Genomic DNA, 13,997 nt, shown 5'->3' with positions numbered 1-13,997 from the left:
ATGGAAGAAGAAAAAGCAGCGGCGTACTACGATGAGCTGACCCGTAAGGGCGAGAGAGCTGCGAGGTTCAAGCAAGGTCTCGGCTTTTCCTCTTTAGCACCAAACAACGACATTCCAAAACCCTCCTCCTCCTTCCTCTCCAAATTCGTCAAAGCCTCCTCCAAGTCGAAGAAGCAAGCGCAACTCCAGTCCATCCACGACAAGCTCAAGAAAAAGCCCTCTTTCGAGTCTAAGGTTTCGAGCAGGGATAGGGACAACGATAGAAGTAGAAGACGAAGCAGGGGTAGAGAGAGACATAAGGATAGTGAAAGAGGGAGACAGAGTAGTAGAAGCATTTCTCCTCGCAAGCAACGCAACTCGGAGAAAGACGCGAATGATAGAGGGAAAGTCAGTGAAACAAAGAAAGGGATCACTTTTTCTAGGGTTTTCTCTTCTATCGCATTTCTCTTCCGAAATTAAGCTAAGGTATGCTACGTCATCGCTTTTTTCTACATTTTTCTGCTTCGCTGAATCTGAAATCATTATTATTATTTCGTTACATTTGAATTTGAATTCTGAATCTGCAGGGAATATGTTGTTTGGTTGCTATTGAAATGAGACAAGGGTAATGTATTATTGTTCCTTTATTCATTTCCACCATTCACTGTACTTCATCGTTTAGTCTCTAATAAGATTTTTGAATGCTCTCAGTGAAGCCAATTTGACCCAGGGTCCCAAGGTCAATTTGTTGCAGCATGCCAATGCTCTTGAGAATTTGTCCTCCCAAGCCAAATTTTTCTAGACAAGGGTAATGTATTATTGTTCCTTCAAGCTCTAATTATCCATCGATCGTTTGAAATGACCCTTAACCTTTTGTCGTCCAAGCTTGGCTTTAGACCTTGAAGTGAATTTTCTTTTATGTAATGATGTTCTGATATAATTATCTAATTGAAGAATTGGGTTTGGTCAACGCGTATATGTATTGACCTTAATGCAGTATATACACTGTTACGCTGGTTAAATTTTCAAAAAGGGATATGTTAGACTTAATAGATATCTTTATCAAGTAATATGTCATGCTTAATTAAACAAGCCAAACCTGTTTAAGCATATAATGAAGCTGACCCGTTTTCATGATTAGTGGGTGTTCATCATGTCACAAACTTAATCTGGTAGTGAAACTTCTTCTACAATATCTTCTGAAACTAATGGAATCGGAAAATACGAGGTGGACTCTCAACCTAAGGAAGCTTTTCTTCCTGAAGAAAGTAAAGATCTGAAGATGAAGTTACTAGATTTATATTGTGGTTGTCGTGCAATGTCAACTGGTTTGTGCCTTGGTGGAAATTTATCTGGTGTGACCTTGTTACTGTGAGTTCTTTGCTTGTTCTGATTAAAAGCAATTCTATGAATAAATTGTGTTTTGTCTGTGTTTATTTTGATACCGTTATTTTTCAATAGAGATGGGCAGTGGACTTGAATAAACATGCTTGTGAATGTATTAAATTAAACCATCATGACACCGAGGTAATTCCATGTTTCTTTGTTGTTATGTAAATTTGTTCACTTTGGTTTAGCTTGCATCCTTGAAATACTTAATATTTTTCAAGGTAGATTTCTATTAGTATGGGTGAGAAGAACTTGCGTCCCTGGTTAATTGCCTTGCACGTTAAAAAGTATGATTTTGACTGAAAAATTTAGGTGCAAGGGTTAGCACTATTGTAGTAAGGTAACTCTACCTTTATGGAAGTAAGTAGATACTCCTAATTGACTTAACAAGAGCAAATGGGTGTGAAACTTGTACTGGCTGAGTGCTCTGCTTGGATGAATTCAATCCCAGCCCAGCACCAGAGGAGTAACCTTTGTGTTGAGAGTACTGGGTCTTAATGAATCTTATTTTGGCAAAACATTCTAAATGCTTCTTAATTTAATGTTTCTTGCATTAATAACTCTAAACATTAAGTAGGATGCTAACCTCCACATGAGTAGGTTTGCATTTCTTTTCAAATTTTATATTTTAATGGGTTCTGCATTGTTTTGGAGTACTGATACCGATATTGTTTACTCTTCTAATCAGGTTAGAAATGAATTGGCAGAAAATTTTCTTTCATTATTGAAGGTGTTGTGCCAATATCAGATATAATTCACAAAAGAATGAGTTTCTTGTATGAACAAGAATAAGCAAAATGCAGAAAAAAAAGGATGAATGGAAAAACTGCACTGTGCTCACAGCAACCACTTTATTCAATCTCTGCAGAATTTTCTGGTTACAGAACTCTCTAGTTACAGAAAAAATTCTCTTAATCTAGGCTATACAAGAAGAAGAAATAGAAGCACTATTTCAAGCCTAACTAACCTAACCAACTTAAAACTAATTAACTGTTACATGCTATAACAGAAAACAGAAAAATACTAAGTTGGTAAAGTCTAAGAGAACTAACTAATGGTTGTTAATGAACCAACATACAACAATTCTTCACCTTGGTTCAATAACAAAACATTAACAAAAACAGTGATTGCTGCAAAAACAGGATTTAATCATCCTTCAGCTGAATCAAGTTCAAACAATGGAAAAACTTGCTACTTGGAAGAGCCTTTGTGATCATATCAGAAGGATTGTGATCAGTTGAAATCTTTTTGACTATAACTGATCCTTGACCAATGACTTCTCTGACAAAATGCAGCTTAATATCAATGTGCTTTGTCCTCTCATGATGCACAAAATTTCTGGATAAATCAATGGCACTTTGGCTGTCACAATGTACTGTGATCACTTCATTTTGTATCTTCAGCTCCTTTGCAATGCCTTCAAGCCACATAGATTCTTTCACAGCTTCTGTAAGAGCAATATACTCAGCTTTAGTGGTTGATAAAGCCACTACCTGTTGAAGGCTAGCTTTCCAACTAATTGCAGTGCCAAAAGCAGTGAACACAAATCCTGTGAGGGATTTCCTTGAATCTAAACAGCCAGCATAATCAGAGTCTACAAAACCTTCAATAGCAGTTGTCCTTCTGCTATTCCTAGCTCCACCATAAACCAGAACTCTTCCAAGTGATCCTCTGATATATCTAAGTATCCATTTCAGGGCTTGCCAATGTGCTTTGCCTGGATTTGCCATGAACCTACTTACTAAGCTCACTGCATGAGCTATGTCAGGGCGAGTACATACCATAGCATACATCAGTGACCCTACAACATTAGCATATGGAATACCTTCCATGTAAATTATATCATCATGTGTCTTAGGTGCTTGACTTGTACTGAACTTAAACTGCTGTGACATGGGAGTAGTTACAGGTTTAGAATTTGACATTCCAAACCTTTTAAGAACTTTTCTGAGATATGACTCCTGGGACAAATACAACAATTTCCTTTTTCTGTCCCGTTTGATTTCTATTCCCAATATTCTCTTGGCTGCTCCCAAATCCTTCATTTCAAATTCCCTGCTCAACTCAGATTTCAATTTTTCAACCTCACTCTTGCTGTTACTTGCTATCAAAATATCATCAACATATAATAGCAATATCACAAACTCAGCTTTAGAAGGAAATTTGAAGTAAACACAGTTATCATAGTGACTTCTATGAAACTGTATGTGAGCCATAAATTCATCAAATCTCATGTTCCATTGTCTGGGGGACTGCTTTAGACCATACAGGGATTTGTTTAATTTGCAAACATAATCCTCTTTACCTTTGACTTCAAACCCCTCGGGTTGTTTCATCAATATCACCTCATCAAGCTTCCCATACAAAAATGTTGTCTTCACATCCATCTGTTCTAACACAAGATCAAATTCTGCCACCATAGCCATAAGAATTCTGATTGAACTGTGTTTCACTACAGGAGAGAAAACTTCATTGAAATCAATTCCCTCCTTTTGAGTGAATCCTCGAGCAACAAGTCTAGCTTTAAATCTGTTTGGTTCAACTCCTTGGATGTCTTCCTTTTTCTTGAAGATCCATTTGCAGCTGACCACTCTAGAACCAGGTGGTTTTTAATCAATTCCCATGTATGGTTGTCATGGAGAGACTTAATCTCTTCATTCATGGCACTTAGCCATTTTTCTTTCTCCTTACTAGCTAAGACAACTTTAACAGTTTTTGGATCTTCCTCCAAAACTTCACTAGCAGCTACCAGAGCAAATGCTATTAGATCAGCATATCCATACCTCTTAGATTGTTTGATTTCCCTTCTGGTTCTATCTCGAGTCAACACATAGTCAGCTTCTTCTTGTTCCTCTTCTTCAGATTTTTCTTCATCAAGAGGCCAATTAACAGCTTGTGTTTCAGCATGTTTTTCCTCAGTCTCCACCTCAAAATTTAATTTTTCAGAATCAGTTTCCTTACTCTGATCAGTGCTGGACTGAACCATGCTAGGCTTAGTCTTGTAGGCCATTTCAGCTTCATTGAAGACAAAATCACGACTCACTAAACACCTCTTAAAACCAGCCTCCAAACACCACAGCTTATACCCTTTCACTCCCTCAGAATATCCTAGAAAAATACACTTGACTGACAGCTCTAGGTTCCAATTTATCTTGCTTGATGTGAGCATAGGCAACACAGCCAAATACCTTTAGCTGTTTTAGACTCGGTGGATGGCCAGACCAAATCTCCTCAGGGGTTTTGAAATTTAGAGCTGTTGAAGGACACTTGTTGATGAGATATACAACAGTCATTGCTGCTTCAGCCCAAAAAATCTTGGGTAATCCTGCACTCAACAACATACATCTCACTCTCTCCAAAATGTTCCTGTTGAATCTTTCAGCTAAACCATTTTGTTGAGGGGTGTTCGCAACTGTTCTGTGCCTTGCAATGCCATTCTCTTTACAAAAATCATTGAAAGGTTCAGAACAGAACTCAAGACCATTATCAGTACGGAGCATCTTGATCTTTCTGCCTGTTTGGTTTTCCACAAGTGTTTTCTAGCTTTTGAAGTTATCAAAAGCCTCATCTTTTGTTTTCTGAATGTAGATCCACAACTTCCTTGAGTAGTCATCCACAATGCTCAAGAAATACCTTGCTCCAGAATGAGAGGGAGTCTTGGTTGGACCCCAAAGATCAGCATGAACATAATCAAGGGTACCTTTTGTTCTCTGTTGTCCAGCATTGAATTTGGCTCTGCAGGCTTTGCCATAGACACAATGTTCACAGAACTTTAATCTTTCCATTCTGTCCCCACATAGCAGCTCATGTTTTGCCAATTCAATCAACCCCTTCTCACTTACATGGCCCAACCTCATGTGCCATAACTCAGTTTTTGATAAAAACTCTTCCAATTGCAGTGGCTGCAGAGCCAATTATAACTTCACCATCTACAGAATAGAGGCCATTCTCCATAATTCCCCTCATGACAACCATGGAGTCTTTAACTACATTCAGTATTCCTTTTTCACCCTTGAACACATACCCTCTTTTATCAAATTCACCAAGAGAGATTAAATTTCTCTTCAACTCAGGTACATATCTGACCTCTGTGTGAATTCTTTTAGCCCTATCATGAAACTTGAACCTTATAGACCCAATTCCTTCAATTTTGCAAGGCTTGTTATCTCCAAGGAGTACTAACCCATCTACTTGATCAGAAAATTGTTCAAACCATGATCTGTTTGGTGTCATATGCCATGAACACCCTGAATCCATTATCCATTTAGTTTCTGGATTCTTTTCAGACACCATCAGTGCCTCTGCAGATTCATAGCCATCATCTTGAACAATTGCATCATTTCCTGAGTCCTTCTTCCTATTGTTACTGCCACCATTTTCCTGCCTTTCAGGACAAACTTTCCTTGTATGACCCTCCTTTTTACAGTGATAACATCTGATTTTGAAGATGTTTCCTTCACCATTCTTCTTACTTTCTGGCTTTTGCTTCTTCTTGTCAAATTTACTATCTTTCTTGAAGGTCTTACCTCTTGCTGTCAGCCCTTCACCACTTGTAGAGGACTTCTTTTCCTTTCTTTCATTCAATTCCTTCGAACTCAGAGCAGCCTGCACTTCATCAAGAGAAACAGAATCTCTTCCAAACAATAAAGTCTCTTTGAAATGAGAGTAACTCTTAGGCAAAGAGCACAACAATAACAAAGCTTGATCCTCATCATCAATAGCGACATCAATATTTTCAAGATCAAGAATCAGTTTATTAAACAAATCCAATTGTTCTACTACTGATCTATCTTCAATCATTTTAAACGAATACAAAGACTGCTTTAGGTAAAGACGATTAACTAAAGATTTGGTCATGTACAAACCTTCAAGCTTTAACCAAATCCCAGCAGCAGTTGTTTCCTTAGAGACTTGCCTCAGCACCTTGTCTCCGAGACTGAGGATAATTGCATTGTGTGCCTTCTGCAGTAGTGCTTTCTTATCCCCATCAGCCATCATCTTTTCAAGTTTGGCTTCTCCATCAAGTGCTTCCACCAGGCCCTGCTGAACAAGAATAGCTCTCATCTTCAATCGCCATAGCCCAAAATCATTTTGCCCTGTGAATTTTTCAACCTCATACTTGGCCGAGCCCATTTCTTGAATCGAACTCAAAATCGCTCCACGCTCACCGCACCAATTTGTTGTGCCAAGATCAGATTTAATTCACAAAAGAATGAGTTTCTTGTATGAACAAGAATAAGCAAAATGCAGAAAAAAAGGATGAACAGAAAAACTGCACTGTGCTCACAGCAACCACTTTATTCAATCTTTGCATAATTTTCTGGTTATAGAACTCTCTAGTTACAGAAAAAATTCTCTTGATCTAGGCTATACAAGAAAAAGAAATAGAAGCACTATTTCAAGCCTAACTAACCTAACTAACTTAAAACTAATTAACTATTACATGCTATAACAGAAAAATACTAAGTTGGTAAAGTCTAAGAGAACTAACTAATGGTTGTTAATGAACCAACATACAACAGAAGGAGTGGCAGGAATTATGTAGTTACTTCTCTCTAGTTGAAAAAAAGGTGTCACATGAGAAATATGTGAATCTTTTTAGTGAAGATGACAATGACACTGGCAGTAATGAAGAGGTTAATAGTGAAGATGACAATGAACTGAATGAAGATGATGAAGTATTTGAAGTTTCGGAAATCCTTGTTGTCATCTACGGTGACCCAAATATAAAAAAAAAAAAAAAGAACAAGGGTTATACTTCAAGGTAGTCACTGTCGAGCAACAAGCTTTTTTTCCTCTCTGGCTGTAATTATAACTCCTTGTTTTACTACGTTATCTATTTTTGCCTTAGCTAAGATTATTTTCATTGCTTTTACTTGTTTTTCTTTAAGGTTCATTGGAAAAGTTATGGATCTGCCCTGGATTTTTGGGAACCAATTGAAGGAACCAATTGAATTTTGACACGAGGTATGTTTTGTTGATGTATAATAATATCCATATGAAGTAATGAGTTCACTTAAAAAATATAAGGAGTTGCAGCCATGGATAAAGTATATGCGGTTGTCCAATAAACGCTTATTGTTTAAATTTGCTCTATTAATTTTTTCATCAGGGGTTGTAATTTCCTGCTTTTCCCTATAAAGAAACTTCCTTGCTCAAAGGATCAAACTTCTAAGGATTTTTGAAATGGGATGTAGACTTTGTTTTCATTTATATTTCAATGGATGAATTCTTTTTATTCTATAATAATTGGATATTTTAAAGTTCAATTTTGATTCTCATGTTTTTTTGTTTTGGATAATTCATAGTTTTATTATATTCAGACATGAGGCAAATTTTGTTGATTTAAATATTAACACTGCGACAATAATTGCAAGGAAAAGATTAAAGAATTTTTCAGTCGAGGCTTCAAGTCACAGATATTGCCTTTGCCTATAAGTTCCAACTTCCATATGGTTTTTGGTACACTAAAAAACTTGTTCTATGTTGCTTGGAGATAAAAATTGTAGCATACAATGAAGGACATAAGGTTCAACTGTAGAAGAAGCTTTTATTGGAGGATGCTATTTCTGACCTTCCTTCGGTATACTTACATTATTGTTGCATCTCCCAAACCCTGTCTATTTTTATTGTGTTAACTTATTTATTAATGAACTTTACTTATCAATGAGTTTTAGGTTCAGAACAATGAACGCCATGATGAGATAAAATATGACAAAGCTGCTCAAATTGAGTTCCAACGATTCATTAGATTAAGCAAACATGGTAATACATCATTAATGTTTATGCTTGTGATATATAGTAATTCATGCATAACAGTATCGACACTTCTGTCAAAGTCTGCTTGGACACATTTGTTAGTAATGACTTTGATTGCTCGTTCATGCTCGTCGTTCATAGGTGGAGGCAGTTTAGGCAGGTACACACTACTTATCGTGGCCTTTATGCAGAACTTAAGCAGACGGTGGAGGCAGTTTTCTCTCACATGCCTCAGAAGGGCCCGGAGAAAATATTATGGTTGGCATTCATCAATTATGTTACATATGTTTCTAAATATATATGTAATTTCAGTAATTTGATTTTAGAAAGCCTCTAGGTTTTGATGATAGGTATAACAGGGGAACATGATTATTTTAAAATTTTGCAGTTTCTATTTACTTAATTATCATAATCTGCTACCTGCCCGAGTTATTTAATAATTATAATTCGTTTATTTGTAGGCCACTTGTTTGGCGACAATTTTGCTTATGCTATCAAGGACAAAAATTAGTATCAGAAACGAATTATATTAGAGATTATGGCATCAAGGATGGTGACCAAGTTTGTGTCTCCCGGTAGTGCTTAATTTACTCAGATTATGATTATATAATTTATGTGACTTCCAAGTGGCTATAACACAATGTACCTAATATTTCAAAAAGGACATTTAATTCTCAACTTATTGGTTATTTTACTTTAGCTATAGTTTCTTTCTTATAAAATATGTTGTGTAGTTCTAAGTTCATTGGTCTCTTGACTCATGGTAATAATTTTGTTTTGGTCTTTGCAGCTTCATTTTATGTACGATGTATCTAACACTTGCAGTTTCGAGAGAAAGCAGTCCAAGAAATGAGTTGTCAATTTTTAACAGCACATGAGGTACCAAGTTTTCTATAACCAAGCAAAATATTTTGGTTACCTTCTAAATCTTGTTTCTCCTACTCATGTACTTGCAAATGCAGAAGTTGTGGAGATAATCACATATAATGTCAGTATTGTTCAACTTATCCTATGTGTCCATTTGTGTTTTGTTAGAATATCTTAGCATATCATCATAATATATTTGCAATATCTTGTGAAACAATTATTCATCCCATTGAGGAAGCTTTCTTAGAAGTTCTTAAATTTTTTATTATGTTTCCTTATGATTCTCAAATCATTGAGGAATTAATTTTGATTAGTAGTGTTGTTGCAATAGAGGGCTCAGGCTTGTACACCTAATATCATGCTAATATTTGACCTTATCAATATAAATAAGATTATTGGGTTAATATTTTGTAGCATATTGATATAATCTCCCTTTATTGAGTAATCCTTTTCTTGCTCTTCCTCTCTTAATAAATCCTAAAATTTCAACATGTTTGATGTTTTCCCCTTAATAATAATTTGTGTGTTTCTTCTATGACAATAATAAATTTTGTTCACCCTTTGTTATTTAGGAAATGAAATAACTATTACCTTTTTAAGTTGTCAATTAATTAAAAATCCCTTTTCATATAGCTTTTAAAATATTTATTATTTCCTATTAAAAATATTTATTATTAAAATAAAAAATATTATTTATCATAATTTATGATTTAATAATAATAATAAAATATACTCGTAATATATATACATATTATTTTCTCTTACTTTTTTTAATGAAAATTTTTGTTACTGACAACCTTTCTATTGTGTAAATAAAAAAGTAGCTCCAATTAAATAAATAAAAAAAGGCATTTTACATCGGTTCTGAAAAGATCGATGTAGAATGGTAACCATTCTAAGACGATCATGTGTCAAAGACCGTCTTAGAATGCTCAGTATTCTACATTGGTTCTGAAAAAGACCGATGTAGAATGGTAACCATTCTAAGACGATCACGTGTCAAAGACTGTCTTAGAATGCTGAGCATTCTACATCGGTCCTTTTAGAATCGATGTAGAATATCTTACATTTCTACATCGATTTTGGGCAACCATCGTAGAATAGGCTTTCCCTTTTTACGACGTGCTCAACGACGATGGTCGTAAACCGATGTAGTATGTTGGAAATAACCGATGTAGAATCCCTTAGAATCCCTTATTTCTAGTAGTGTAAACATCATGTATGAACACTTTCTAACAAAACATAGTGGTATAATAATGCATATATTCTACTTAACTTAAGAAATTATGTTTCAAGCATGCTTAAAATTCTTTGGAACATTACAATAAGTTACGTTGTCCACTTAATAAATAGACAACATCACAATATTTTTTCAACCATTCACCATATAAAAAGCTTTACACAAGCGTGTCCTAGATATCTCAATTGAAATATTTTGGTTGTTTATACATTCTAAAAGAAAGAAATTAATTGGACAACAACTCAACACTAAGGTAGTCAACCAAAGTTCGAAGGACACTAACACCACCATCTTCATAGTCTAAGGTTACATTAGTTATTTATCCTTTTCCTTACTTTCTTCTATGTGATAATCTTGTTGTGTCCAGCCAAAGTCCACGGTGCATTTAATGCACTGCATGCCTCTTTGAAAAATAATTCACTAACCTTACTTAGAGTTATAGCTAGGGACGCATGGAAAACATTTTTATAGTGCAGGCTTTGTTGAAAAGCTTAGCAAATTGTTGGCACTACCTTTTGACTTTTATAAATAGAGGGCTTTGTAGATGGAGGAATGCATCATTGAGCAGAAGTAAAGTTTATGAGCAGTTGTGACAAAATAGTGAGAAGAAAACTAGAGTGTTGAGTAAATTCTAAGAGTGTGAGAAAAATATATTAGGGTAGGTATAAACTTTATAACTCTTTGGTACTGTAAAAGCAGTACTTGAATAGGAGTGGGTATCACGGAAAACATTATACTATATCTCTTGTGTGTGAAGGAGAGTGAGAGATTATTGTAATATTCTTTAATATATTGGAATACTTTTGGGAGTTTGTCTCATGGTTTTTTCCTCGGTATTGGAGGGTTTTTCACATTAAATATTGGTGTTCATTTTGATAGTTACCGGTGTTTGTTTTATTGCTTTCATTGTGCCACCATTTCCAATTTTAATTTACCCTCACATTTTGCTTATTGAGCCCAACAAGTGGTATCAGAGCTATAATTGGGCTCAGTATTGTGTAAATTAAAATGGAGGAGAACACTGGTAATATGATCAAGCTCACTTTCTACACACTACTCCATTTGGAAGCATAAAATGGAGGGTATACTTTCCTACAAAGATATGCATGATCCTAGGTAAAAGGAAGATGCAAAGCTAGACAATGTGACAACTGAAGACTAGACAAAGTCACATCGAAAGGTCATGGATTTAATTAGGCAATGGGTGGATCTTAGTGTATTCCACCATGTGGCCACAAAGACAGATGCCCAAACTCTAAAAAATATTGAAAAGATGTATCAAAGAAAGACTGCGCAAAACAAAACTTTCATTATTAGAAAGTTGGTGAATTTTAAGTACAAGGAGGGAAGATCAGTTGTGGAACACTTGAGTGACTTCCGAGACTTGGTAAACCAATTGGTTACCATGAAACCTAGAAGACGAATTGCAAGCACTGTTGTTTTTGAGTTCTTTGCTGGAAAGTTGGGAAACTTTAGTGGTGTCATTAAGCAACTTTGCTCTAGACGAACAACTTACTTAAACTCAAGTGAAATATAGTATTTCAATGAAGAAACCAAAAGAAAAGACCTAGGATCAAGTAGTTCCCAAACCCTTGTCACATAGAACAGACAATGGAGTAAAAGCAAATGAAGATCAAATAAAGCCAAGGAAAAATCACAATCTCAGCCTTGAAGAAATTTTGAGTGTTATCACTATGATAAATAAGGACACCTCAAAAGAAATTGTACATCTTGGAAGAACAAGGAGAAGAAAGATCAGGGAAACCAAAGATCCAATGATGATGAAAATACCATAACCCTTGTAATTAATGGGGAAGTGGTGTTTCTCTTTGTTGAAGAAGAAGAGTGTCATGTTGCAAATTCATGTGTTGAATGGGTCATTGACTCAGCAGCATCTTATCATGCCACTTCCAACAAGGAATTATTTACTATGTATAAAGTAGGAGACTTTGGAAAAGTAAATATGGGCAATAGTATCATTGCAAAGATTTTTGGAATTGGTGGTGTGTGCATTAAAGCCAATATTGGTTGCACACTAACACTGAAGGACGTGTGGCATGTTTTAGATTTGTGTTTCAATATGATTTTTGTGCATGCTCTAGATTTAGCCGGATAAGGCAACAACTTTAGTGATGGAAAATGGAAGCTTACCAAAGGTTCATCGATGGTTGTGAAAGACATAGTGTATTCAACGTTGTACAAAACTCAAGTCAAGCTTATTAGAGATAGACTAAATGTAGTTGGGGATGATGTTTTGCCAAATTTGTGGCACAAACGACTGGCTCACTTAAGTGAAAAGGGATTGCAAATTTTGTCAAGGAAGTACCTTATTCTATCTAAAAAGGTGCAAAACTGAATCCTTGTGATTATTGTTTATTTGACAAGCATCATAGAGTATCTTTTGAGAAAAGTTCAAAGTTGAAGGAGAATGTTCTGGATATGGTTTATTCTAATGTGTATGGACCCATGGAAGTGGAGACTCATGGTGGTAGCAGATATTTTGTGATGTTTACTGATGATGCTTTACGGAAAGTGTAGGTGTACTTCTTAAGAACGAAGGAACAAGTTTTTCAATACTTCAAAAGGTTTCATGCAATGGTAGAGAGAGCAGCTTGTAAACCTTTGAAGTGTCTTCGTAGGGTTAATGGGGGTGAATATACTTCCCATGAATTTAAGAATTGTTATTTTGAGCATGACATTAGACATGACAAGGCGATACCTAGAACCTCATAACCTAATGGTTTGGCTAAAAGAATCATCATAACCATTATGGAGAAAGTTAAATGTATGCTCAAAATGGCTAAATTGCCTAAGCCATTTTGGGGTGAAGCTGTTCAAACCATGTGTTACTTGATTAACAAATCTTCATTTATTTCTTTGGACTTTGACATCCCTGAATGAGTATGGTCTGGTCGTGATATTAGTTACTCTCATTTGAAGGTGTTCGAATGCAAAACTTTTGCTCATGTAAGTAAGGAGTAGAGACAAAAACTTGATGATAAAGCTTTCTTTGCATATTGGCTATGGAGTTGAGAAATTCGGATACAGGTTATGGGATCCTAAAAAGAGAAGAGTTATCAGAAGTAGAGACATAGTGTTTCATAAGCAAGAAACTATGCCGAATTATGATGCATTAGAAACCAGTGCACAAGGTGGTATGGTTGATCTTACACTGACCATCCCTATTAGAAGAATTGCCACAGAAGGAGGAGAGCTTGATGATAAATTTAAGGTTGATAATGAGCCAAAAATAGAATATGATGACTGTGAAGGTGTTGAGTAGGAAGAGCGGCTGCAACTCAAAAGATCAAATAGAGAGCATCAAGCATCTAGAAGGTACCCTAGTTTGGAGTACATCCTTATCACTAAGAAGAAGGAGCAAGAAAGTTTCACAGAAGTTGAAACTCATAAGGATAAAGTCCAATGGAGGAAACCGATGTAAGAAGAGATAGATTCCTTGCAAGAAAATGACACTTACGAGCTTGTGAAACTCCCTAAAGGCAAAAAAACCTCGAAGAATAAGTGGATAAGTTTTAGAAAGTTAGTGACAAGCTAGTGAAGTATAAAGCTCGCTTAGTCTTAAAAGGTTTTGGACAAAAGGGAGGAACTTTGATAAACTTTTCTCTCTAGTTGTGAAAATAAGTTCAATTCGAGTTATACTCGAATTTGTTTTCTAGATTGGATTTGGAGCTTGAACAAATGGATGTGAAGACTGCATTTCTTCATGGAGGATTTAGATGAATAAATCTACATGGAACAATCA

General features: G+C 35.6%; 1 protein-coding gene across 1 annotated transcript; it reads left to right on the top strand.

Annotated features, from left to right (window-relative positions):
* On the top strand, positions 1–781 carry LOC114373172 (splicing factor U2af large subunit B-like). Its single transcript, XM_028330706.1, has 3 exons — positions 1–387; positions 567–604; positions 691–781. The coding sequence occupies exons 1-3, from the start codon at positions 1–3 to the stop codon at positions 779–781; spliced, it is 516 nt and encodes a 171-aa protein (XP_028186507.1).
* The last annotated feature ends 13,216 nt before the right edge of the window (positions 782–13,997 follow it).

This window comes from Glycine soja, chromosome 11 (genome assembly GCF_004193775.1).
Source record: "Glycine soja cultivar W05 chromosome 11, ASM419377v2, whole genome shotgun sequence".
NCBI lineage: Eukaryota > Viridiplantae > Streptophyta > Magnoliopsida > Fabales > Fabaceae > Glycine > Glycine soja.
The sequence above is the reverse complement of the archived record's forward strand: the minus strand, read 5'-3'. Positions and strand labels throughout refer to the sequence as shown.